At 39.6% G+C, this 27,787-nt stretch overlaps 1 protein-coding gene across 3 annotated transcripts; it reads left to right on the top strand.

Annotated features, from left to right (window-relative positions):
- Window positions 1-152: 152 nt before the first annotated feature.
- LOC125286773 (stem-loop binding protein) lies at window positions 153-27,787 on the top strand. 3 transcript variants are annotated; one of them, XM_048232041.1, is made up of 8 exons: window positions 153-314; window positions 8,845-8,985; window positions 14,076-14,180; window positions 16,199-16,261; window positions 16,357-16,488; window positions 20,038-20,184; window positions 20,274-20,358; window positions 27,381-27,787. In XM_048232041.1, the coding sequence occupies exons 1-8, from the start codon at window positions 265-267 to the stop codon at window positions 27,438-27,440; spliced, it is 783 nt and encodes a 260-aa protein (XP_048087998.1). In that variant the 5' UTR covers window positions 153-264; the 3' UTR covers window positions 27,441-27,787. The 3 variants fall into 3 exon arrangements, with proteins under 3 accessions (XP_048087998.1, XP_048088000.1, XP_048087999.1); XM_048232042.1 differs by having other exon boundaries at window positions 155-314; window positions 8,845-8,976; XM_048232043.1 differs by lacking the exon at window positions 14,076-14,180 and having other exon boundaries at window positions 8,845-8,976.

The raw sequence follows: 27,787 nt of genomic DNA, 5'->3' as shown, positions 1-27,787 counted from the left end.
ACATACTTAAAATCAACAGGTGAAAGGATTTTAGAACATCACTTAACTCCTTTTCTCCCGTCTGATCCTTATTTCCATAGATCCACATCCCTAACAGTTGGTGGCGGTAATGCACCAAGTTGTTATGCCAATCGCCAATTAAATAAAAGTAGAAGAAGGCTTCACGCATGTGCAGTCGATGCAGCTTTGTCGCTGCCAGTATTTCTGCACAACACAGAACCGCACGCATAGAAAGCAATAGGTTACGCTCTCTCATTCAAAGACATGTCTTCAAACAGTCAAAAACGTCGGCAAATTACAGGTGGCGATTTAAGGTAGGTGGAAATAACTTTAATGTTAGACCTTAGCCCCGTAACGTCACAGGTAACGCTAACGTTAAATCTAAAGCAATTAACTAACTTAACGCAAATGTCAATTTCCTTAAGCAATTCATTAACTTAAACGCTTAGCAGCTACGTCAATTTTCTGTAACGTTTAACTTAGTTAACGTTAATGTAATTTTTGTTAGAGATGTAACGCTAATGTTCGTAATTTTTGCCAACGTTGCTTTGTCAGAGTTTAACCGAATGATAAATTATGTTAAAGCCAGGACGCCAGTAGCTAAGGTAACTTAACGTTATAGTTAGCGTTCCTTTGCTTCCGGAATTTTAAGCCAGTCACGTACACAATCGTTGAAATTGTGTGTAACCATTACTTCTATTAACTTAGGCATACCTTTAGACAGCTTGTATTGTAGATTTTAACGTTACTGTTTGTAAAGTGAAAGGTCTTGTCAAAGTTACATGTCTGTGTGTCCCTGCAAGCTAACGTTAATGGTAACGTTATTGGTTGGCTAACGTTAGTTAATAGGGAAACATTAACTTATACATTTTTGTCAGTTGTTAAGTCAACATGTACAACTTTACGCATTTTTTAACACAACAGTTGAGTAATTCAGTCATAATAAGGTTGAAATTCACTCAGAACGGCTAAGTTCGTGAGCTGTACCGTTAGAAAAATACTAACATTAACGTAAAGTTGGCAGGTTTTACTAGTTTGATAAGCATCGAATGAAATTGGCCATCAAGCTAACATGATTCCCGCCAAGTTTGTGTTGCATAGTAGAAAACGCAATTGTTGTCGAGTGTAAAACTCGCGAGTTTACATCGATACCTTCGGCTTACAAACACAAGTCTTAGCGTTACACCCAGCATTGAGAAGAACAGTTGCAAGCCAGCTGGTGCCTTTTAACAAAAGGGCTTTCGCGGTTCTTCTCTGTTTTCGCGGGGTTTCCGACGAATGGAGCAAAGATTCTAGAGCGGAGCAAGATAGATCAGTTACGTCATAGGCATGACGTACGCTCTGAGCCTGACAGGGCGCCATTTTAATAAGCTGTGCAAAATGTCATATACAGTTCCAATTATATGAGCCCATCTGAACAGCTGTTTTTAACGTTGCCAGCTATTTTTTTTCTTTCTCGGTAATGAACTGCAAGAACTGAAGGTGTGAAAGGCCCGATTGATCTTTTTCCAAGTTTACACTGAATAAGGAGAGGTAAATAGGCCTATTATTTAGACAGAAGTAGCTATTGCACTGGTAAATAGATCACATAAATTCCCATTGAGAGACTGTACAGCCTACTGATAAGCTAGCAGGCAAACTAACTTAGCTAACGTTATATTATCACCATTTTTCTTTTTTCTACCTGTAGGCTATAAGTTAACCCTTTGTTCACAGCCTGCTTAAACACAGGCTATCAATCACTAATAAGGTCGAGATTTCACTCAAGCGTCTGATGTTCATAACTTAAATAAATGCAAATGGTAGGCCTAGGCTAAACACAACCGTGCTTGACACTTGTATCGTTTCCATGCAGTCAAAAACTCCCAAATTGTCCTGCTTGCCTATGTAAAATGCATATGACCACAGAAGTTCGTTTTCAAAAAATCATTAGCCTATTTACAACTTAAAACACGTCCAGATGAATCTAACCGTTGAACTTAATTTGTGCAATTATATGTTAATTGAAAACAATTTGCTTGAGTTATAAAATAGCTGCAGTCCTATTATTTAGGCCTACTCATCTAGGCCTACTGTAAATCCTCAAATTATGGCAGGGGTCTTTTCTTTACTTATAGGCTGCGTAAGCACATGCCTTTATTGAATTAAGAATTATTTACTTTTTATTATAGGCTGCGCAATTGTGCATCTTAAGCCTCTCGCAAGCTCAAAAGAGGGCAGCAGGCGACTGAGCTTGAGAGCGACGTGAGACCCGTGGTGTAAATATTAACTTTCAGTGTTTTACGATGTCTTTGTAAATTAGGCCCTACGTTTAATTAAAAGTGTTTCTTGCGTCGTTCATTCTCTCATTCCCTCTCCAAAATGTTCCTGTTCTAGGCTGATCAAGTGCATGAACCCAGCATCGGTGTGCGCGTCACATGAATCACAATTGAGACAATAGATTTACCATCTTGTACAACTGCAAAGCCTTATCATAGGCATGTTACATTCATGACATGAAAAATGGAACTTATAGAACGAAAATGATAAATTAGGCAGTCGGCTAAATGTTTTAAACTTGCGCAAAACTGATGAACCCAGCATCGGTGCGTCGCATAAAACAAAACACAAATTGAAGCAACACTGACCATTGGACAATCCTACCACAAAACCTTTCCATAGGCATTCAACATTTATGACATAAGAAGTGGAATATGGACGCATTTCATCACACCAAACGGAGCTGTGGCTGTTCGCGATTTGACTGATTCTTGAGGTTTCAGCGCAGTGTTGACTTGCATGCGCGTCTTTTTAAGATGGTGAGCGTAAACGAAGGAAAGCCCTCTAATCGGACGGGCAAGACTGACAAGTAGACGGGCCTAGGCCTGTCCGTGGCTACGCGTAGGCCTATGTCAAACAGATGCTTTCTCTTCGATCTCCACAAATTAAGCTACAGTTAATTCCTTAGCTGTTTGAATTAATGTGCGATTGACAACGCGACAGACAACGTTGTGATGAATAGGGTATAATACTAACTTTGTTCAAAATTAATACATTCAAGTTGACTTTGCAAAGTTGTGTAGGCTACCGCGCCAGTTGAAGTCTGCTTTAACAGTTATTGCACAAGCCACCGTTTTGATTTGCTTATAAGGGAGATGCAGGCTGAACCCGTTTGAGGGAGAGAGGTGCAGGGAGAGAATGCGTGCTGTAGCCTACACTACGCACATCTCTATGAAATAATGTAGCCTAGGCTGTCAAGGCTAATCCATATTTTAAATAAGCAATCATGGAGACAATAAGTTAATAGGCTATACGAGTAGGCCTAGGCCTAATGCAGGAATGGACGATATGTTTTGCAACAATAAGGTTGCAAAGGTCTTGGGAGCTCTTTGCCTTTACCCATCATGAAATGTTTCTTGTGACACCTTGGTAACAAAAAACTTTTTATAGCCCACCAGTATGTACTAACCCAGCTTATATCAATTTGCACAGACAGGAGGGATAATTTCTCTTAACTACGTATAGATTCCAGTGTGTTCCTTGTCATTCCTCGCCTTTGTGTACTGCTTTTTCTTAGTGTGTTCAATACTTTTTCCCTGTGCCATTCCACTTTTTTACTAATAACACTACTTTTAGACATTAATGTTTGGGTTTTTATATATGTGTGGATTACCTAAGTTAATACTAATGTCTGTATTCAGTATACTTACTGAAAAAAATGTTGACGCGTTCAATACTTATTTTCCCCGCTGGAACTGGTCTAGACATGGTGTGGTCTATTGGGTTTCTCGTAATTTCAACATACAGCTTTAAAGAACAAATATTGATAACATTTTAGGATCAGCGCCATAGGATTCCCACGGTAGCCAGTGTCTGTGACGACACCTGAGCTTATTAAAATGGCGCCCATAGAGTCATAGAACGTACTTCAACATATCCAACGTATTTTCCAGCCAGTAATCCATCTTGCGCGTAGCGCTCTAGAATCTTTGGAATGGAGTAGGAAAGCCGGAAAGCGTAGGACTACTACATGTAGCAGCTGACGTCATAAACCAGTATTGTCAGGAAAGTTCAGAGCGGCGCCAGTCTTCTAAACTCGAGTTTAAACGCCAAACCGGTAGGAAAAACTATTGTCAAGACATTAGGCAATTAAACTGCTGTATCCTGGGATACAAAAATAAAATTAGGACAAACAGACATAAGTTTGTTTTCAGAGAGCCTCAATGACCGAATCATGGATTTACCTGTTGTCAGTTGAGTTCATTCATCGCAGCTCTACAAACACAGCTTAGGCTATTTTAGCTATACACCTTATTCAGCCCCGCCCATTTTTTTACATTTCTTGTCTTCCACTTTGTCTTTAAACTTCTGGTCGGCTAGCCATGTCTAGTTAGCTTCATTGGGATAACATGGCAGAAGTGGATGGAGAGGCTAATTTGTGCAGAAAACGAAAAATGCCATCAGGAGGTCAAATATTGTACTTCGCTACCCAAGGCTATTCACCTCTACGGAGGGGGTAGATGATATGCAGGGGTGGCCGCTTTATCGTATGGAGATATATTTTAGAGACGGACTGGCCATTCTCAGCACAGTATGCCAATACATAATTGTCATAATATATTCTCATAAAGTGCTTTCTTTATTTTTTTTTTAATCAAAAGCCCAATGCATTATCTGATTATTTACTGTCTAAAATGCTAAAACCAAAACACTTACTTCGGCGTGTGTGTGTGTATATGTATGTTTACATTCCACACTTCATTTAAAAGCCATTGATGGCATATGTTTTTTTTTTTTTGTTTTTGTTTTTTTTTACTTGGCTTTAAAAGCACCAATAGTTGGTGTGGATCTAATGTGAAAAGGCAGGTTGTTCCACAACTTGGGCCCAGCTACTGAAAAAACAAGTCACCTTTATTTTTTAGACAACTCTGAGGTACTGAGAGCAGTAGTTTGTCTGAGGACCTCAGAGTTCTGGGAGGGCAGTGAAAGTATACAAACTCACTTGGGTATTGGGAAGCTTGTCCATTTAAAGCTTTAAAGACAAAAAGAAGAATTTTGTAATCTACTCTAAATTTCACTGGTAACCATTGCAGGGATTTCAAAACTGGAGAAATAAGTTATGTTGTGTCTTTTTAGACTTGGTAAGCAGCCTTGCAGCTGCATTTTGCACCATCTAAAGTCTGGATGGAGTGGACTGAGTGACACCAAAATAAAGCGAGTTACAGTAGTCCAGGCGGGATGAAATAAAGGCATGAATCAATATCTCAAAGTCTTTGAAAGAAAACATAGTTTTTGCTTTACTTAAGATTCTAAGGTGGTAAAAAGATGACAACAGCATTAATCTGTTTCTCCAATTTAAAATCAGGGTCAAGTAGAAAGCCAAGATTTCTTGCATACGGTTTTACAAATCTGGCAAAAGACCCTAGTTCACTAATTGCATTATTTGCAGCTTCATGTGAACCAAAAAATATAATTTCTGTTTTGGATTCATTCAGTTTTAAAAAATCTTTAATCTCTTTTAGGCAATCAAGCAATGGGTTTACAACACCAGAGGAACCACGTTTAAATGGGAGATACAGTTGTGTATCATCCGCATAGCAATGATTGGATATACCGTGCTTTTTCATAATTTGACTGGCGACATGCACAGTTGGGGCCCTATGAAATACGTTTTATTATTTTCCAAATTCCGTTTTTTCAGATTTAATTTTGGTTGTTTCGGATTTTTTATTTTTTTTACTTGTCTTTTACTTATAACAATTCAATTTATAACAACAAAGCTTTTTAAATATTCAGCAAAACCAATAATTCAAAATTCTCCAACATTGAGCCAAACATTCAGCAAATCTCTGCGCAAAAAAACAGTTAGGGCCTAGGCTACATAACTTCAAATTAGGCTGCAAGTTTAGATCTCAATAAAAGGGCACTTTGTAATTCAAAATGTCCCACTACTTAAAATTAGCCCATTTTTTTTTTGTAGATTCTTGTTTTATTTTAAGTATGTGTTGCTTTCTAGAGCATTTAGCCTACCTTTGTCAGCACACATCTCCACTGAAGTAGGGCTACATGATGGTAAGGCGCTTGATGTTGCACTCTCCTGTTGGTGAGAATCTATTGCAGCACTTTTTGAATGGTAGGTCTGCGCGTCTGCTTGGGGTTGCTGACATTCCTGTCTGGGAATGGGACTGCTTGCAATGTTTCAAGAGACTGACGTAGTAGTATGTCATCTTATTTTACACATTTCAACAATCTTCCACAAACTCACGTCTTGCATACTGATTTTGTCATTGTCTTGGCTGGAGGGATTTACCCGCAGTGGATTTAGCTTTGTTCTTAAGTTGCCCTTTTGATTTCTATCGTCGCTATAAGCCTACATGTGTATTTGCGAGTCAAGTCAATTATGTGTTGCGAACTTGCAAACTAGTTGTTTTCAGACTCATAGTAGTCATTGGGGTATTGTTTAGCCCTGTTATCTAGCAATCAAGCAGTTTAGTGTTTTGCCACCGTTGTCGGGATCGCTTATTTTCTTTGTCACGCACCAATCAACAAACTCAACGCACATGAATATTTGAGATATAATTACTAGGCTACGGAATGCGTTTAACTAATGTCTTTCAGTCATGGTTTAGGCAGAGACCTTCTGATATGCTTTTTGTTTTAAAGTAAACTGAAATAAAAGTGAAGCAAGTAGAAAAAACACCCGTTTATTTAATGTGTCAACAGAATATCTGCAAATTCCATGCAATTCCGTGTTCATAAGAGAATTCAGTTTTCATGTGTAGATTCCGTGATTCCGTCCGCGTTTTCCGCATCGTGGAAATCATAGGGCCCTACACAGTGAGAATAAAATACAACTAAGCACTGATCCCTGTGGGACACCATAAGATAAGGGGGCAGATGAAGATGAAGTATCATTGAAAGAAACTGAAAAGGTTCTTCCCTCTAAGAAGGAAGCAAACCATTTCAGTGCAGTACCTGCAATTCCGACCCAGGCGCTCTAAAAGAATGCAGTGATCTACAGTGTCAAAGGCGTTGCTAAGATCTAGCAGCATAAGTAATGCACGGTTCTTTGCATTCACTGATGGTAACAAGTCATTAGTGACTTTAATTAAAGCAGATTCCGTTCTGTGTTTAGGTCGGAATCCAGACTGGAAGTTGTCTAACATCTCATTCTCTGATAGAAAGGATTGGAGTTGTTGAAAGACAACCTTTTCTAGGATTTTAGAAAGAGGGCAATTTTGAGATGGGTATATGATAGTTTAAGTCAGTGTCATCAAGCTCTGGCTTTTTAAGCAGGGGCTGCACTATTGCATGTTTAAAATGAGTTGGTTCTTGGCCAGAGATAAGTGATTAATTGATAATAGAGAGGATGGAGGGACCCACACTTTCAAATGCCTCTTTCACCACCCTTGGTGGAATACAGTTGAGTGGGTAAGAGGAGGGTTTTAGATTAAATACAACTTGTTTCAGCTGTGACAAGGAAATGGGTTCAAAGCTAAGTAAGGAGGCCATGAGCACTGGAGGAGTTTCTAGATATACATGTGCACATCAAATGTAGATACTTGGGTCACGTATATTAGACATTTTGTTAACAAAGAAATCAAGGAAATTGCCACAGTTCAAAGAAGGAGCAGTATTTGCAGTTTCCTTGGGACTGATTAAGGTTTTTAAAGTGCTGAAAAGAACCTTAGGCTGGTGACTGTTTAGCTATAAGATCAGCAAACTATTTCTCTCTTATTGCAGATTTAACAGCCTTCTGAAACACGGTTAGGGGGTGTTTAAAACAGTCATTACAGAAACTCGCAAATCCTTATCTGTTTGGTAACTGTTTAGAAAGTCATTACAGAACTCCAAAGTCAGTGTTTTCCTAACTTCAGATAGGAAAGGTGTATAACAAAAATGTCTAAAGCCACCAAAATCCTAAATAAATGTTCCTAAGTTTAGGATGACCCAAAACATATGATGCCAGGCCTCTCAATAGAACTCTGCTATCTCAGTGTATCACAATGGATGTGCGGCTCAATCGGAAGACAATGTGGACAAAGCTAGCGCCCCCCATGTTTGCGTGCGGAATAAGGTGAATAGAGTTTGGGATAGTGTCGTCAAATCGCTAAGAATTGTGGGAATTACGGTAACAGCAGCTACTGTACAGGGGTGTGTTTCACAAAACCATAGTTGCTAACTGGTTAGCTACTTACTGTATTATTATTTTTTGGACAACATAGTTAAGGCAGGAGGAGTGTGTTGCTTAGGTGGCCACCTAAGATGTAAAGCACTGGGGGAAACACTGATTATGGTTCTGGAGCATCATCTAATGATTTGACTAATGTTATCACAGGATTATCGGGGCTAACTCCCCTTCACTTCAACTGCAGGTTGTGAGCAACAGGCACTCGCAAGATGCAACTTCAGTCAAATGAGTTGCAGCTTTTTTCAGTGACCAACAGTTCAAACTGTGCATAAGTTATCTATTTGTATTGTCTCTCCCTCTACCAGTCAGATGCACCGAGTCAGAGCTCATAGGTCAAAATCCCAGCATGAATACACACTTACTATACAAAAGTACAGAAAATAACATCCTTAATATAACACGGAGTTCGGAAAAAGTCTGGAAAATGTTTCACTTTCAAAAAAGGGCAAGCACCCTGTAAATTACATTTCCTATTTCTGGCCATTACAGGTAGGAAAGAGAACAGTCCACTTTGAAAAGCCTATCCCTAGTTCTAGCCTGTCCTCAAATTATATTGACATATCTTATTTCAAAACCAACAAGAAATAAAAATGTTTCCCTGACTGTTTGATGCTGTTGATAAATTCAAATACAACCCTGTTGTCTTTATGGATGTGATTGTTTTTCTTTTTAAGGAAAAATGCTCCTTCACCATCGCACTATGGTAGGAAACGAGGATCAGATGGACAACTAAGGTCACAAGGAGACCCACAACCTTCTCTTGGAGCAAAGGGAGAACACAGACACACAGACAACAGATCTGAAAGGCAAGCTAGGTTAACAAGTTGTCTTTTTTTATTCATTTGTGTGTGTTTAATGGCAAGAACCACTTTTTCCACCTGATATCCAGGACACCGTTTTGGCACGTCTTTACTAGGGCCCTATGAAATCCAATATTGTTATTTGTTATTCCAGTTTCCGTTATTCTGATTTATTTGTAGCTGTTTAATGTTTTTAATTTATTTATTTTTGTACAGTTTTCACCTTTGCAGAACTTCTGATATATTCAGCATAGCCAAACATGCACAACTCCCAGGGCAAACATAACAGTTAAATAAATGAAATGGGCATTCTGCTTTAATGCACAGATCTTTAATTTAAAAATCACAATGGAGGAAGGATAGAGATAAATGTAGAGAATCAGGTTTATTGCCAAGTAAGTTTTTACCTACAAGGAATTTGCTTTGGTCTCAATATGCATGATGTACAATAATACAAAAAAATATGAAATACATAAAAAGAATTTACAAACAAACAAAAACAAAACATAGCCATTCATGGTGCCATGGCATACAAGAGAAAAGATGCCGATTGTGGCCTACTGGTTAGGGCATCGGGCTTGTAACTGAAGGGTTGCCGGTTCGATCCCCGACCAATAGGAAAAATGTGGGTGGGGGAAGTGGTTGAGCACTGCTCCGGGTTCGCTTCACCTCACTGTGTGTTTCACTAATTCACAGATTGGGATAAATGCAGAGTATATACTTATACATACTTACTTATATAAATTGCAAGAGTTCAGCGACAAGACCTTAATGACCAAACAAAAACAAGCCTAGCCTAGCTAGCACAAAGCCTCAATCTCTCAGCTGGACAGTCAACCGACTAGGAACCCAGCATAGACAGGATAGAAAGGTAGAGAGACACTAGCAGGCAGCAAGTCTTCAATAGCAGTGCAGTAAGTTATTTTACTGTCTATTAGTAGTAGCATCAATAGATCGAATAAGAGCAGATAAAACATAATTATGTACAGTATTACTGTCTATAATAATGAATGATTCCAACGAATTACTCTTTGGGACGTGTAATAATTTAATTAGTCTGTGAACTGAGCTAGCTAGCTAGTGCCATCTTAAAAAGATATACAAGTGGTTGGCGGTAGCTATGGCAATAAAACTATGCACAAACTAGTGGGTGACAGTTAAGGGACTTCGCTTAAACATAATATAGATAAAATTCACTTGGATTAAAAAAAATACACTTTAGGTCATGTCAGTTATGTTATTCAGCTAGTTGTAATTTCAAAGAAATGGCACTTCTCCGTGTAAAATGTTACCTTAGCTGGCAGGCTCACTAGCAACCGGGCAGTAACTGGCAGCTGCATGGCCAGCTGTAATTTTTCCCCAGATCTAAACACTGACAAATTACAGTATTAGGCTTGAAATGATGACAAACATGTCTGGATTATGACCAATGTTTCCAAAAAACCCTCTGCAAATCCAGAAAGACATAATGACCAATTTATTGGTGAAATTCCAATGGAAGTCTCCCATTAACATTAGTGCAGTGAGGGCTCACTCTTGTCTGCATAAAGGGGGATTTTTCCCCTAGCAATAGTCAAATGCTGAAGTTGTCGAACATTTACGCCTCTCGCTCCGCTCTAGCCCTCAGATAATCGATTGAAAGAAAAAGTGTGTGCAAGTCCGGGGTGTGCAAGTTTCCATTGCATGCTACATCGCCAAGCATTGGTCAGTAAAAAAACTTTTGGAAGATCTTAGCAACACCTAAATTATTGTTAAAGTCAGGGCTCTACAGTGCGCCCATTTCACTCGCACATGCGAGTAAAAATAATGGCGTGCGAGTGCAAAAAAATATTTAGGCGCACTGGTACGAATGACTTCTAACCAAGTCAATGTTTGTCTACAAAATACACCTCAACATCAAGAAACATTACTGGTGCAAACCATAGAATCACGTCGCGAATGCAGCATAAAAACTACAACTCCCATCAACGTTAGCAGTTTCGCATTGTGACTCGCTAGTAGTCGCTTCTATCAAATCCAAGAGCACGCAGAAAAAGTGGAAAGTTAGACTAGCCAGCCAAGATGCAAAGATTGAAGAAATTAGTTCTTCTATCCACCGAATTCATCGGATATCGTAGGAACAGGATGAGATTCTGAGAATGCAGTGAGAGAAGGAAAGGTTACCTAACATGCCTTTTAGCCCAGTTGACGTATTTGCTGCAATATGCAAAATATAGCTGTAGCGAACAGGCACAAAAGTAGCTTCCCGTAACACTCCCATTTTATTCAAAGGTAGAACGCTACTGACAACTCCAGGCTTCCACGCATGCTTGTTTAAACACCGAATAGGCTACAAGCTGAAGTGCAAAACGAAAGTAGGCCTAATGTTTGCCTACTGCCCCCATCAATGCAGATATTTCAAATAAAAAGTAAAAGTATAAAATATCCATATCCTTGATTAGCCGATGTTGGGTTTTGTGGAAGAGAAAATGGACTGTTTTAGTAGTAGTATTAGGCAGTATGCAGTCAGATAGGTCACCATGGGCATATTTGGATTAGCTACAGATGGATTCACAAATAAATAAATTAGCCTACATTTGGCAGGATACTTGATATACAGACTAAATGCAAATATGGCAATGTATTATACTATTTTACATTAACAAAATGTAGGAAAATAGAACAGACTGAAAATAAAGTAGGCACTGATCTTTAAAATCCTATTTCCTGTAGCCTTAATGTTGTCAGTCATTCTTAATATTCACAATTGGTGCACTGGCATCTTTAAGTGTTAGCTGCAGTGTAATGTTAGATTATGTTTAAGTTAAGTACAGAACTGACTGTGCGCCCAAATTTTTGTCTGTGCTCCTAAATTTTTTAACTTGGGCGCACAAGTGCTCCTGGAAAAAAATGTTAGTGTAGAGCCCTGTAAAGTAATAAATGTCTTCAAGGCTTGTCCAATTAACAATAGACTGCGCATCTGCTAGAATGAAGCACACCAAACGCTGCTGTTACACAGAGAGGTCAAGTGGACAAGTGCTTGTTCGCTTTATAGAACTGCAGGAAAAAATGGAGTAATTCTTGCAAGATCATAATCGAGCACTCTACGAGCAGCTGACTTGAGTTTTTGATCAAAACGGCCTATCTTGCGTACACGTTTGCTCTCTACAGCGAGACTAACAAGAGAACGCAGGGTCCTGAATCAAACGTCATGCAGTGCAAAGATGCCCTCTGGCTTAATGAGCAAACTGGAGTACAGAGTTTGAAAAATGTCAAAAGGAGAGATACAGCAATTTCCACTGATTTTTACAAAAAAATTAAAAAAAAAGTCTGGTGATACTATTTGTGCATCCAGGGGTCGAAATGAACTTTTTGACTTATTAGTACTACTTTGGCTTACTTAATGATTATTGTTTACCAGCCAAAACTAGTTAATGGTTTTTTCATAACTATTTTGAAAGTAGCCCATCATTCGCCTATAATACAGCTTTTCAGAACGCTACAGAAGATCGCAAGTTCCGCTGTAAATTTCATTCAATTGAATGGGCCTGCCCAATGTTCGGAGGTTCAATCATTTTGTAGCTTATGTTGCAGTGTTGAAGCGGAGCGAACAAAAATATGAATCGCATCTTTTTAGATAATTCTGTGAGTTTGTTCGCCATCATTGAAAGTGAAAGTAAGCAACTAATAAGCTACGTTTCTACGCAGCATCTGAAACTTTCAAGTTCTAATTTGTGTGACGATCTATTTGTTTTTCGCAGCAGATGCATGAAGGGGTAACCAAATAACTGTAAGACTCCTGACCATGTCAACTTCGGGTGCACAGAACACCAATGCAAAGCTGAGTTGATATGGCAAGCCAATTTAACGTGACGTGAAGTAGTCTATTCTTGCGGCTGTTTTCCACACTCCAAACCCACATAGCAAAATGTGTCTGTACCACTACCTTGCCTCAGGATTACCTAGTGTTGGCCCACTTCTGGCTTGGTCCCCGGCCCAAAAATGGCCCAGTCACTGATAACTGACTGACCGGCCCAGCTGTGAGCTGACCGGCCCACACACAGTAAAATAACTCTGAGTGTTGGCTGGGTCCCCGGGCCTGTACTAGCCCAAACACTATAAAACTGATATGCTGAGTGTCGGCTAGGTCCCTGGGCCTGTACTGGCCCACACACTATAAAACTGAGTGTTGGCTGAATGTCAGCTGAGTCCCCGGGCCACATGTGGCCCAATAACTACCAAAAGTACTTGAAAATAAACACAAATCCAGAACTAGTAATTAAAAGCACAAGCTAATTTTATACACGTTTTTAACACGTTTCACAAACACAACCTTGCAAATAAAATAAACATTTTAAAATTCTACAAGCTTTTATATATATACTTCAGAAATTACACCAGTTAAAATATACAAGCTACTTTTATGTACAATCTAAATATTTCATTTAAATAAACAAAAACAAATTTTTAAACATTTTAAAACCTGTATAATGATTCAAACAAATAAATTATTCTAAATTAACATAGTTAAAGTGTAATTCCAACTCTCAAAGGGTTTTTCTGCATTAACCCATTCGCGCCGGATGCTGCACGACGCACCATTCTATCTCCCGCCGGTTGCTGCATAGCGCAACATTGAATCTCCCGCTGGTTGCTGTGTAGCGCAGCATGCTTTTTATTTCATGTTTCTAGGTGCTACAGAGGCTTACATATTAAATTTTGGTAGACGTTGACAATTTTTTGTATTTTTTCAGAAAATGAAATAGAAGATGAAATGTAAAGTTTTTTTTTTAACTGAATTTTTAGTCTTTGGTGTGAGTGCTTGTGTGTGGGTTTATGCTGGTTGGGGTGTGAGGGGGGGCTCAGCTTCCATAGTTACATGTGAGGGGGCGTCTTAGCAAAAAAGGTTGGGAATCAAAGCATAGTTTGCCCACAGTGGTCTACCTTTGCTGCTAACGTAGCTTGCAAAGCTACTGTGTTAATGTTCACTTACCAGGCTAGGCAAAGGTCTACGGTAGTTAATAATACAAAACAATAGTTCAGATACTGTTAAACATGCTGTTGGTAGTTACGTAATATTCCATGAAGCATTTCACTCACTTCCTCTTTCTGGCATTGACACTTAGTTTCACTACTCCGGAGACTGTTCGACCCTTATCAAGATGCAAAGATTGGGGAAGTGAGGTGGAAGAGAGCGAGATGAGAATGAGCGTTAACCGTGATATGCAGAGGTGAGATTTGTTTTTTTCTTTTTCCTCACTTGTTAATGTCTTGGAGCATTGACTCGTACCATGCATTTTTTTGTTTTGTTTCTGGAAGGGTTATTAGGGCCTAAACACCAGAGGTGTAAAGCCCAATTGTTTCTGGAAGGATTATTATTATAGTAAGTAGGGATGCACCAATCTGACTTTTTCAGTTTCGATAACGATGCCTGGGCTTTGTGTATCGGTCGATACCCGATACTGATCCGATACCATAGTTAAATTAATAAACCATCCTGTGGAAAAGACTAAGGGCATTAGGCCTGATTTACACATTCTTTCTCTAACTAAACATCACTTTCCTAGGAGAAAATCTAACAAAGTAATAACACTTAGATATAAATGTAATGTATTATTGGGGGCCAAGCAGCGAAGCTGCGAGGCAACCCATAGTGATTCTAAGTTTTCTTATTATGACCGCCGCTAGCGAAGCGGTCATATAGAGATTGTCAAAAACCGTGGCACCGAGGATGAAGATATTTTTATGGTATGTTGGTCTCAAGGGCCCACATCAACCTAGCCCATAATCACTCATTTGTGATTTGCACCCCCCCAGTAAAAAATGAAAATGCAATATCATTCTGCTTTAATCGCCCCTCTCTTCAGTTAAGATGTTTAGAACTGCACCAAATTTTATGTGTATGATTAACCTGACATTCAGTACATCAGTACATGGGGTCAGGATCTAATAAGGAGGAGGCTCAATAAATGTAATGACCTTTAACCACTAGAGGGGCGCTATAATCACAGGAAGTGGGCTCATATTTCAGCAATGCTTTCACCTATCGAAACCAAACTTATTATATGGACTTGAAACCTTATCATGAGGACACAAAATACATTTGGTGACCTTCAACCACTAGGGTGGCGCTAGAGTAACAGAAGATTAGGTCATATCTCAGCAATGCTTTCACGTATCAAAACCAAACTTGGTTCATGGACTTGACACCATCCTGAGGACATGGAAAAAAACGTTTTGACTTTCGACTACTAGGGGGCGCTAAAGTTACAGGAAATGAGCTAATATCTCGGCAAGGCTTTCAGGTATCGAAAGCAAACTTGGTTAATGGACCCGGGACCACATACGTAGTAGACCACATCCTGAGGACGCACAATACATTTAGTCACCGTTGACCACAAGGGGCACTATAATAAGCCATACATTCTCGTATCGACACCAAACTTGGTACATTTAGTAATGTTTGACCACTAGGGCGGCGCTAGAGGAACAGGAAGTGCTGATACATGTCAGTTGCAGTGCAGTTGAGAGACCCTGGGCAATGGGCAAGTGGTGCAGTAGAGACCTTTAGGCAATTGGCAGGCGAAGCAGTAGAAACCTTGACAATGTCAAATTTATCTGCCATCTCGGCAGCTCAAGTATCTGCAACCAGCTTGGCCCCCTCATTGCTGCTTTGCAACTATATTTTTTTATTATTATTATTACTATTACTACTACTACTACTACTACTACTACTATTATTAGTATTAAAAAATAAACAATTGTGCACCAGCAGCAACTTTCTCCCACCAAAACCAGTTTTGTGCAGATAAAAATCCCACATTAGTGATATACATTAAAACACCCCTGCCAAAAAGGTTTCACCTGTGAAACCCCTCTATTTACCCATAGTGGTACGGTCCCTCGGTTTCCCCGCAAGCCGCGATAAACTAAGTTCACGCAGAGTTTCAATGGTGGTAAACCTAACAGTATACAAAGTTGTAAGTTTTAACTAATAAATGAGAAGTTTTTAACAGCTAGTGTGAACATTTCCATTTCTTGATACCAGGAACAGTTTAGATAAGAGATGAAAAAGACTATGTTTGGTTTGAGTATTTGTTGACCGTCACGCATTGAACGTGTTGCCTAAAAATGCAACAAAAATGCATGAATCAATCAAACGTCAATGGTCACATGGTCGGCTTTATTATCTTATTAAATTTTGAAATCAAGGATATGTCTTTGTGTTTTTTTTTTTTTTTTTTTTTAGATACAGAAGGAGAATTCTCACTGCAGAGTTTTCCTCTAGAGAAAGAAAAGTGTCCTCAGGAAGGTGAGTTTTCTCAGGAGATACTACAGTTTACAGTTTTTTGTGTACATTGATACGTTTGCATCAGTTGTCTTGATCGTTCCCCTTTCTGTGTACAGCTGTGACTCAAGAGACTCTGCTAGTCCTACAGAATTGGAAACCGATGAGAATGTTCTACTAAGGAGGCAAAAACAAATAAATTATGGAAAGAATACCCTTGCTTATGATCGATACATCAAGGAAGTTCCAAAGTGAGTACATTACAAATGTATGATTGTAGTTTTGTTTACCCTTCTCTACTTTTATGCTGTTTGGACAGGCTTCTTTTATACAAATATTATGAATGCATGCAGGTAACCATTGCACTTACCTTTTTAATATCAATATCAGCAAACTGTAGCCTACAAAATGAACGGATTCTGTCTTCAGATTGTATTTAATAATGAAATTGTAGCATTATATCGGGGGAAGCAAAGACCCGTCTCTTGTGAGACTTGAGAACCATAAGTGCCGTTAACTTCGATGCTGGCTGCAGGTGTTCTGCTAATTTCTGCAGATACATGAACACTCGGGCTATCAAACATGGTACTCCTCTGCTCTTACATAAGTCCCTTTCGGGCCATTAATTACAGGAACTTAGTTATAGAAACTGTCAGTTCTACTAACTACTTTCCCCCAAAAGCCGTTTTTTTCATTTGCATTCGCACTGACCATAGAACTGGTACGAAGTCGTAAGTGACTTAGGTATGCCGACGACGTTTATAGCAGTGTTTCTCAACCTTTTTCAGTCACGGCACGCTTTACGTTTTACATGAATGAATAATGAAATGATTGTTCTCTTAAAGCTGCAGTTGGCAAGTCTGATAGATTGAGGGGACTTAGCCAAAATGTTGAATGTTTACAACTCTCATGCCCCTCCCCCACTACCACGAGCACCCTCTCATCGTGTTTGTGCTCGTCAGTGCGCACCAGACTGTGATTGACAGTCAGATCTCACACAGCCCTGCTCTGATTGGACCAGAAGAACCAGGAGCTGTGGATTTTTGCAAAACAAATAACAGGCTGTAGGTCAGGGTTGGGCAAACTGCAGGCCGGATCCGGCCCGCCAAGCACTTTAATCCGGCCCGCCAAGCATTCAGGCTGCTCGCTTTTTTTTTTTCCTGCGTTAGACTACGTTGGTTAGCTTTACTGCAAACTGCTTTTCACTCTTTTTAGAGAACGGTTACATAGAGATGATAGGCCTACTCTTTGTTATCCCCTTTGCAGCTGATCTAACTTGAACGTTATGCTACTCCATTTAATTGAGAACGCGTCTGCAACCTTTGGCGTTGCCGGTCATCGCAGCAGCGCCATCGGTGCAGACACTGATACATTTTTCCAACTTAGACGTCCCTGTTCAAGGTATTTCCTCTCCTGTTGTTTTGTGCGGCAAACACTTGCAAAATAAAAAATTCTCACAAATTTCTCCTCCATCGATAAATCGCACACCTCTCAAAAGTTGTGCGTGGCCACTCATGTCTGTTGATTCATGAACTTGCAAAGAGAATTTCCCACATAGAGAAAATCAGGCTAAGACCTCTTCTTTGTCTGCCGACATGTCATTAATACGCCTTCCATTGGTAGAGTTCGAAAGTGGTACCTTTGTGATCTCTTTAGCTGCTTGTGGGCCTAACATTTTGTTAGCCGTACAGGCTGGCACTATGACTGATTCGGCAATAGTGTGAGGCTTTTTAGCCTTAGCCATGTTTTCGGCTACCAGGTAGCTAGCTTCCAGTGCTTTTTCTGGCACTTTTGCACACTTGAACATCCCCTGCTCCTGCTCCTTCCCTATTTTGGTTGGCATGTGATGGGTGATTGGTTGTCAGATGTCCTTCAACTTGCTGGGTACAGTGGGTCCCAGTTAAGTTTGGACGGGTTCCTTCAGGAATCACGCACCCCATTTTCTCAGCAGAAATGGCACAAACTGCAGTTGACACAAACAACCACAAGGTGTCACTTTGGAGTTCTGCCACTACTATTTTTGATGCGACTTGACTTACTGCTTCCATGATGCAGTTTCCAAGTCAGTAGAACAATCAGAGAAAGCTGAGCCATTACCAAACATGTATGATAATACAATAGAGTGTAATCTTTAGTAAAAGGTGCAGAACATTATTAAACTTTGACTAAAGTTTCGATGTGTCGATGTTTTTGACTAACGAACATCGAAACGTTAGTCAAAGTTTAATAATGTTCTGCACCTTTTACTAAAGAATAAAGAAAATTTAAGAAGACCTCTGAGCTGCACTGGCGTCTCTCCTTCTCTCTAACACTTTTTGGCTTTGGCTAAATATTTCTAAAATCATTTGAGTTTCACTAGTCACATGTTTTAACAAGCAACACTTGTTATTGAACTAATAACAGGCGTGTGTCGAAAATTGACTTTATTTTCCATAACGGAGAAATAACATATGCAGAGTCTAACCAAGGTCAATCTTGCCAAAAAGCCCTCAAACCTGAAAACACATGAGGCAAAAGTGCAAAACATCACAAAACTAACTGAACTAACACGCCGCATATTTTTGTATTGCAATCATTGTAGCCTACAGTTGTAACAGCGTAACAGTCGTTTTACTCCCGTTATCGCTCATTATAAAGAACGTTTAACGTGTCCCAAAACAGCTATCAATTAATTACCAAGCGTCTTATAAACAAGTATTGCCAGGAGCAACACCTTGCAAAAAATGATAACAATAGGCCTAGGCCTTTATATGGCTCTGCTCCTGCCTACATTCGAACTCAGAACTGCCTGAAATACGTGCATTAACCCACTCGACCGTCAGACAACGCTATCTGCTTCGAGTAGGCCTATTGGGTAGGACTGTAGCCTACACTGGTTGCTGTGGCACAGTCTTGAGTGACTGAATTTGTTTTTCTTTGTCATATGAATGCTGTCATTTTGTTAACATTGCTGTTAAGGAGATGCTGTAGGCAAAGGCTATATTTCAACCTCGTTAGTGTAGTAAACCATGCGCCGTCTGGTTCGACCGTGGAACGCCACAGCGGACTATGCTGCCCCCAAGCGGCTGCAGTTGTACTTACATTTCACCCAGCTGCGTGAATCACCTTGATCGTGAATGAAGTGTCAATTTTTAACTGGGACCCACTGTACCATTGCTGGTTGGACAATTTCATACCACATAACATAAACAGGGCTGTTAACTTCAAGCTAATCCTGATGCTAATTCTGACTTTTTCTGACCACTGTGATCAAGCAAGCAAGCATGCTAGTTAACAGCAGCCTAACATTAGTTATTAGGTGTTTTTGAAAAAAATTGATTTTTTCCAGTGAGCCTACCAATGTTTGACATTGTCACCGAAGTAATAAATAACGTCTGGTATTTTAGTGGAATTGTTGCTGTGTCATATTTCACTAAATTACAGGTTGTGAACATGAGTCATCTAAGTGTTCTGACTAGCAGTAGTGTATTGCACTAAATTGGAGAAACAAGGGCTTAAACTGTCTGTTTTCCTAAAGCGTGTGCTATTACGTATTCTGTGTATGTGACAAATAAATCTCTGAATCTGAATCTTTTCACTGAACACGGCACACTACCCATGTAATAGGAACATGTACAGAAGCCCCCTGTTGTGCTACGTTTTGGTAGTAAACAATTAAAATAAATGTTCTGTAAATGAGTCTGGTGCCGTGTGTGTGGTTACTTATATTGTGACCTTATTTATGAAATACAACTCGGAGGCATCATCAGTGCATGGACAGGTATTCTCTGCTAACTAAAAATGCATGTTGTTTTTGTCAGACATCTCAGACAGTCAGGAGTCCACCCCCGAACTCCAAACAAATTCAGGAAGTACAGTCGCCGCTCGTGGGATCAACAGATCAAGATGTGGAAGGTTAAACTCCACACCTGGGATCCCCCTGCTCAAGATGGAGACCTTCAAGCTATGTATGAATAGCTATTCTATTTATTGTCAATGTGCATCAGTATGCTTCAGCTATTTCTTCTCAATACTGATTGATCAAAATCTGTTTCAGAGAACAAATTGACCTTGGTGAAGTCATGGATATTGAGTTGGACCCAGATGGGGAAACTTGCAAAACATCTGCAGGAGATGAGATGGTAAGCCTTTAAATGAAGCAGGGAAAATACCTTGAAAGTGATTTATAACCAGTGGATATCTTAATGGGGAAATAGTGCTGTTTATCAGTCACCAATTCTCTGAACCACTCAGTCAACCAGTCCCAAGAGGGCATAACACTCCCTTCTTGCCCTCTTGCAGAGTAGGTTTAGAGACTAGAGCTGTGCTCAAAATATCGATATTGAAATGTAGGGGTGGGCGATGTATATCGTCTGCGATAATATCGTGATTGTTGTTTTAACGATGTGCAAATTGACATTATCGAGTATTTAAATTACTTATGGGGAAAGAAACACTCAATCACACACTGAAGACTCATACATTCCCAGGAGGTAGGCTATGCGGGAGAAGTGCAGCAGAGCAAGTGTCACGTGATCACTAGTGGGTCACAGCGTTGTCCCACGCAGCCTAATTTTTATTTTGTGCAGCGAGAGTAGCCTACTTGGGATTTTATACGGCTACTTCTGTAGCATTGATGAGGCAGTCACGTTTTTTCCTACACGGTATTATAAGGAGAGAAAACGGTAGCCTTTGAGTATTTTAATAGTCAGTTGTAAACAAATAACTATTCTCATGTATCTCTTTTGTAAATGGACTGAAGTTCGCTCTAAATATCTACGTTTACTGATTATGCTAACCGTTAGCATCTCTATAGGATTTCTCATATACATTAGCCATAAGCTAACACATTAGTTTCTATTCTGTTACTTGGAATGCTAGCCTACGTGATTGCTCTAAAACAAAACATAGAAGGAAATAACTGAGATGTAGGTTACTCTGTTGGTCTGCTTTTAGTTTCACAGTGAATCCTATGTAAATGTTTGAAAGGAACTTCAGCTTCAGACTTTCTCTTGGGAAACTGTTAGGCCTATTCATCTTCTCTAATGAAGCTGGCTAGACCATGTCATTGCCACACACAAGTGGGGGCAGAATTGGAAATGTGTCAGAGTGACGATGCATTGGTTGATTTGGTTAAAGTGTCACAGGTTAGGTTATTGGTTATTATTGTAATGATGCTATTCATAAATAATGAGCTGTAAAGTAACTTACGGCTCCCACACACAGCTGCGTGCATCGCGTTGCTGGAGACGCATCCCATTCACTTTAAATGGGCTCACGTGATCCGTTGCCGAACTGAATTGTGGGTCCGTCGCGTCGAGGAGTTCAGCTGTTGCTGCACCGACAGACGGCACCGGCCAATCAAGCCAATCTACGGACGGCACCAACCAATCACATTACGGTTTTACTTCAAGTTATTTGCATAGCTACCGTCGGGAACACCCACTGGAATGCGTTGATGGAACGCAGCTGTGTGTGGGAGCCGTCAGACTTGAACAAAAACAATTTTTTAAAGGATATCGACTAATTATCGTTATAGTCAAAATCACAAAAAATATCGAGATTTTTTGTCCATTATCGCCCACCCCTAGTACCATGATGTACTGCAGATGGTGCTGTATGCAGATCTTATGTAAAAAAAAAAAACTAAGTGTAAGAGACAGTTTTTAAAGTTGATAATTGTCAGATGGGAAAGAGAATTATTTAAGCAATATTGTAGAAGTGAGAGTGCCGTTGGTATCGATTATAGGTAAGTGGTGGCTGAGTGGCACAGGTAGTCACTGCCATGGCAATATCTGCTACCAACGCCACAATCACGAGTGCCGTATTGCTTTTATACAAAAGTTCTACCACCAACTAATCGAGTTTTAAGATTAATCTGGCTATATTTTTCACAACGCAAAGTTTATTCTTATTTTACTCAGTCAGTGGCGAATTGAGCCATGTGATTCACTTTCATTAAGCCTTGCGCCCAGGGGTGTAGCAGAGGGTGTGGTCTGGCGCATGATCCAAAAATCGCTATCTTACACCCTCTAAAAGTGATTACGGCACTGACCAAGAAAAACCTGGTCTATGGTTGAACGGATGTTGGGCCCAAAACAAACCCATGACTGATTAAGAAACAGAAGAACAACCTTTTTGAACAATGCGCCTGACGTTTGATAACAAACCCACCCCGAATGTATTTAAGCTTTTCGCCACTGACCATGCGTTTCTGATCGCCAAGATGGAGCCCATTGAGTTTTAGCCTTGGTGTCTCCGTTGCCAAGCAACGCAAGACTTGATAGCCTAGTTCTGTCAGAGAGGATATGTGTTTGTGCACATAGTAATTTGTATAGCCTGTCTACTTGTATGTCTGTATGTCTGTATGTCTTATTCAATTGAACATTTCCCCTACTCGTGACTTGTGATGTTGTAGCGTTATGGCCAAGGAACTGGGCTAGCATGAAAAGATGTGGGTTCATATCCCTACTTCCACTGTTGATAAAGGTTTAAATAGCCTTGCTAAATGCTTTCTTTACACAATTACGGTGCAATAGTTCAAAGTTGTCAAAATTACCTGTACCAGTACTTAAATTCTGCTACTTTACATAGTAAGGCAATGTTTACATTTAAAGACACCGTGAACTGCCTTGTTTAGTACAGATTTTAAATCCACTATAAATGTGCGCACTGCGCACAGGATTGTGGGTGTTCGAAGCACGCAGAGGATACACGCATGCATCCTTGAAAATTCGGCAAAACAAAGGACTTAGACCTTGGTAGAATTTGGTAGACTTTGATGGATGCTTGACATTGGGACATTACTTTGACGGGACTTGATGACGTAACATCCTTCAAATAGCAGCCTTGAAGGATCCCACCTTGACTTGTATATAACTAAAGCTTAAAGATAAATAAAGCTTCTCAGTTTTAACCTTAATAGAGCTACTGTTGCATGAATTACCTCACAAGTAGACATCAGTATGTGAGGTTCCATGGCACCATGCCTGATACATCACCACAAACATGGGGGAACCCTAGTGTACAGTTTTATCTACCTTTTGGTTACTATGTTGGTACATTTATGTACACCACTGACTGCAGGCACACAGCAGTGATTCCTGTCATATCTGCCTTAGTTGGTTACATTCTTAATAATAACCAGTCATCATACCAAAATGAGGTGTATATAGTTTTGTCAGTTGGTGTGATGAAGCTCACCTGATTCTTAATATTGATAAGACAAAGGAGCTAATAATTGATTTTAGAAGGGGGGAAAAACTGAGGTAACCCCCATCCTGATTAGAGGACAGTCAGTTGAGGTGGTATAAATACCTGGCATGTGGACCAAAAGCTGGGCTGGAAGATGAACAGCAGTTTTGTCTTAAAGAAAGCCCAGTCCATATTGTTTTTCCTTTGAAAAATTGGGTCATTTCAAATCAGCAGATCTATTTGAAATATTTTTTTATCATGGGATTATAGGAAGTGTCCTTTGTTTTGCTGTTGGTTGAAGGGGCAGCAGCTTGACAGTGGATGACAGGAACAAGATAAACAAAGTCCTTAAAAAGGCACGGTCCATTATTGGCCTGAGCCGTACTTCTCCTGAGGCTATTTTACAGCAGAGAACAATGTTCTATCGTAGGAGGACCATTGTCTGCATAGCATCTTTGTAAAGACTGGAAAGAGTCAAGGGGTCCTATTACCCAGTGGCTCCACTGAAAGGTTTAGGTGGTCCTTTGTCACTCTTCTGTACTTGTGGTGTTTGTTGTACATTGTACTGTACTGTCATTGCAGGGTGTCCGCGCGGTAGTAAATAGAATCTACCAAAATTAAGGCCCTTGAAAGGTAGTAAAAGGTAATAAATGCAATTTGACTTTGTAGTACATTTTTCATCACCACCTTAATATATAATGAGTTTACATTTTTGGCTTAATATTTGTGTCTACATGTTTTAACTTCATCTTGCCTAATTAAAAAAATATATACGTGCCAACAGGACCTGAGTGAGTCGGAGTCGATAGCAATGACATGGAAGTAAACTGTGTAGAGTTCCGTGGTTGACAGCCTATCAGCGACGCCAACAAACAACATTTTCTCCTTTTTTGCTTCAGTTGATATTACAGGGATACAAACAATGCGCTTTTCGGTGTCTCCCTTCACGTTGCTTTGGGCGACTTGTATGAACCGTGCAGATCCGAAGAGTTTTTTAGGGGCCGGGATGCAGGGATGCTTTTCGGCGACTCTCGCGTTTTTCACGTCATCTAGGCCCTACCGCAGGCTACCAGAGCAGCGTTTATCATATGGGCCTGCTGGTCCGGTGTCCGGTGCTTCTGTCACTCATCTGATAATATTTGTTCATCTAGCAAAGGAGCGGTAGATGTAGGCCTATGCTAGCCTATCACTCTGATAGCAGCTAAGAGAATATAGGCTACACTCACTCCGTTAGGAGGCAACTCTCTGTTTGCACTAGGCTAATTCAGCTGGAAGTTTTAACAACTGTGGACTTGACTAGTGTAAGCTTTCGTTCAGCTGACGGTAGTGCTGCCATCTGACTGTGATCATCCAGAACCGTGCAATAAAATTCCACCTAGCCAGTCAGTAACAAAGTTCGAACTAGTCACTGACATAGTAACTGACAACAATTTTTTTTAACGTGACCTAGTATCTAATGTTACGGAATTGCAAGAAAACGAGTGAAAACAATTCCTTACTTTTAACCACGCAAGTGCGCGTGTCATTTATTAAAACGGTAGAAAACTGAATCACAGACGGCACTGTCCATCAACAAAAACAGCATGCAGTTTAAAAGTCCCGTTATTTAAAGTCCCAGACATTTAAAGGGACAGCGATCAGTCAAGACAGACCTACACCACAACTGAGTGATGAACGTGAAATTCTTTGAATAGCCTACAAAACACTGCATTTAGATGACAACTGCGTGAAGAACCACGCTAGTTAATGGCAAATTAAGTTTATGGCATTCACATTTAAATCATTCAATAGCCTATGAAAACTTGATCAGTTAAATTGTTCTCATAAAAGGAACAACAGGCCTACAAAATATTCCAAATAGGCTAGTTTTATTGCAGTGACCGAAAACTGCAACATATGAGTTTAAAACCATGTTAAATTTGAAAGCATCTAGCTAGTGACAGGAGGTTTTAGGGGGGGAAAAGAAACTCTGTAGCCTACTTAATTCCACAGTCAATGTTCAGTATTTGGCCTATAATTTAGCCTATAATATTGGCATTTGAATCCATGAAAACTAACCAAAATCTATAATTTCCTATCGACAACAGACCCCAGTAACGCATCGAATCGCAATCGAAAAGAATCAAATCATTGGCTTAAATAATATGTATATTGTATATATTACTATATTGTATCAAATTGTGATTAAAACTTGATTTACACTCCTAAATGGCATCCTTACCTACCTACCTAACTGTTGTTTTGGGAAGTATTTATCATGCAAGCATCGTGCATCCATGCTGAGTAATGCAATGCAATGAAAGCATAGTTTTCAATTTTGCATTAGTAAAGCAGTCCACTGATGTGCATGTTTTCACGGACTGCTTTAGTGTCAAATGTGCAACAACAATACCATACGAATAATAATGGCTTTATATATCCATATAAATAGATTTCTGGGCCTATCCTTAGACTGGAGTTGTTGTTTTTTTTTTTGGGGGTAGTCGGTGGTGTTTGTTCTTCATTTTTCACCACACATGTTTGGTGTTTTAGCGTCATTTGTGCCAAGGGCTGGGGGCTGGCTAGGATAACTCAAAGCCCCCCCCCCCCCCAAAAAAAAAGGGCTGCTGCTTGATGTCGTGTTGGTAGTAAAAAATATTGTGGAGGTAGTAAAAAAGGTAGTAAAAAGTAGTAAATTCAACTCTATGATTCCTGCATATACCCTGCCTTGTCTTTTTGCTGTCCTGTTGCTATGTGTTGTCCAAGGTAGCAAACTTGTTTCCCCTCTGGGGATTCATAGAGTTATCGATCTTAAGTTGAAGGTGTGGGAGAGTTCACAGTTCAATAGACAAAAGGGAGTAGCCTCATCTCTTGGTCATCATGCTAGCACCTCAGATATTATCCTGACGTTAGACCAACGTGCACAGCAATGTAAGATTGTTAACTTTAGGTAAATCAAAGTTGGAGAGGCACTGAGATGTAGTTTACGTTTAGATTTTATCACCTTTCCACCTTTTAAACCGGTGAATTTATGTTATCGGTTAGGCCTTGCGTGTACATGACGCCGGCATTTTAGGAGGCTGTAACCAGTAGTTTTTGTAACCGAAGTGGGATTTTTTTTTTAAACCGCCGGCTAACTTTTGCCGTGTAGACGTCACAGCCGGCAATTTTATGATGACAGCCCACCCATCAACTCAGCCACCGCACTCGACCTGACACGCTGCTTGTCATAACAAACCAAACCATTTGTTTATCATATTAAAATGTTTTTTCTTTCCCCCGTCATGATTTATGGGCACAATGTATTAGCCTTTTGTGGCTAAGTTAGAAACACACCGTTAGCTTAACTTACTTAACTTAGGCATGTTAATGTTTTCTCCAGTGGTGCCCAGACCTAATGCAATACGTAAGCATACGTAATTCCACATAGCAGTCACATAGGCTACCTTGAAAATGAACTTTATTTGTTGAACAGTTGAATTGAAAACCAAATTGTCTGTAGTCTCCTTATTTCATGTGACTGCTTAACAAACTGTTTCAACAATTTTAACGTTTTTTTCTTTACCAGTAGTGTTAAAGGTGTGATAAAAGTGGTAAGAGAAAATACACCCGTTGGTTTCGTGTAGACGTAGCCTAAGTAGCTTCACTCAACTTCATATAGCAAAAAGAAAGCAAGTTCTCTGTCTTAACATTCCGAAAATCAAAAAACCCATTTGAAGTCAGTGGACAAAAGTGTGTAGGGCAAAATGTCTGCATTTCAGACTTCTTTGTCACCGCAAGAGTTTAACAGACACAATTATTCAAAATCCCAAAGGAAAAAAGCAATTACCCCACTGTCGATCTCCTTATATGGGCAATGATGGTAGCTTTTTTGTAGGCAAACAGATGTCTTTGATTCCTGGAATTTCATGTGTAGAGAAAGTCAGAAAAATATATTTTTTCTAATTATACTAATACAATTTAACTAAATTGTCTTATTTTCTTGAATTAGGATTGCTTCTCTGTAACACCAAGAAAAATGAAGAAAACTGAGGAACTGCCACAAGTGTAGAAGGCACAGAATGCAGACACCATGTTCAGTGGAGTAAAAGCAAGTATTACTGGCCTGCAATTTGACAATTCCAAACCAACCAGAAACAATTGTTATTATTCCGATCATACAATTTGTAATTTTACTGTCCTAAACTGGGAATTGCTACTGTTTTTCTTTTTCATTCTTTTTTTAAGGCTGATGTTGGTCAAATGTTTGCTTTTAAATACTTTGTCAGATGTATGAGAAGTTTGTACATACACTTATTTAGACTTTGTTTTAATGATTGTTAAAAAGTAATATGTGTATTTTCTTGTAATTAGAAATGGTTCAACATTTTGTAAGTAATAAATTTGAAGTAAATAAGA

Source organism: Alosa alosa, chromosome 21, assembly GCF_017589495.1.
Source record: "Alosa alosa isolate M-15738 ecotype Scorff River chromosome 21, AALO_Geno_1.1, whole genome shotgun sequence".
NCBI classification, from domain to species: domain Eukaryota; kingdom Metazoa; phylum Chordata; class Actinopteri; order Clupeiformes; family Clupeidae; genus Alosa; species Alosa alosa.
The sequence above is the reverse complement of the archived record's forward strand: the minus strand, read 5'-3'. Positions and strand labels throughout refer to the sequence as shown.

Bases quoted from the DNA above. Each gene is read 5' to 3' on its own strand.
- LOC125286773 (XM_048232041.1), top strand. From the start codon at position 265: ATGTCTTCAAACAGTCAAAAACGTCGGCAAATTACAGGTGGCGATTTA. The intron at 14,181-16,198 runs GTGAGATTTGTT...TTTTTTTTTTAG, and splicing joins GTTAACCGTGATATGCAGAG to ATACAGAAGGAGAATTCTCA. The intron at 20,185-20,273 runs GTATGAATAGCT...AATCTGTTTCAG, and splicing joins GATGGAGACCTTCAAGCTAT to AGAACAAATTGACCTTGGTG.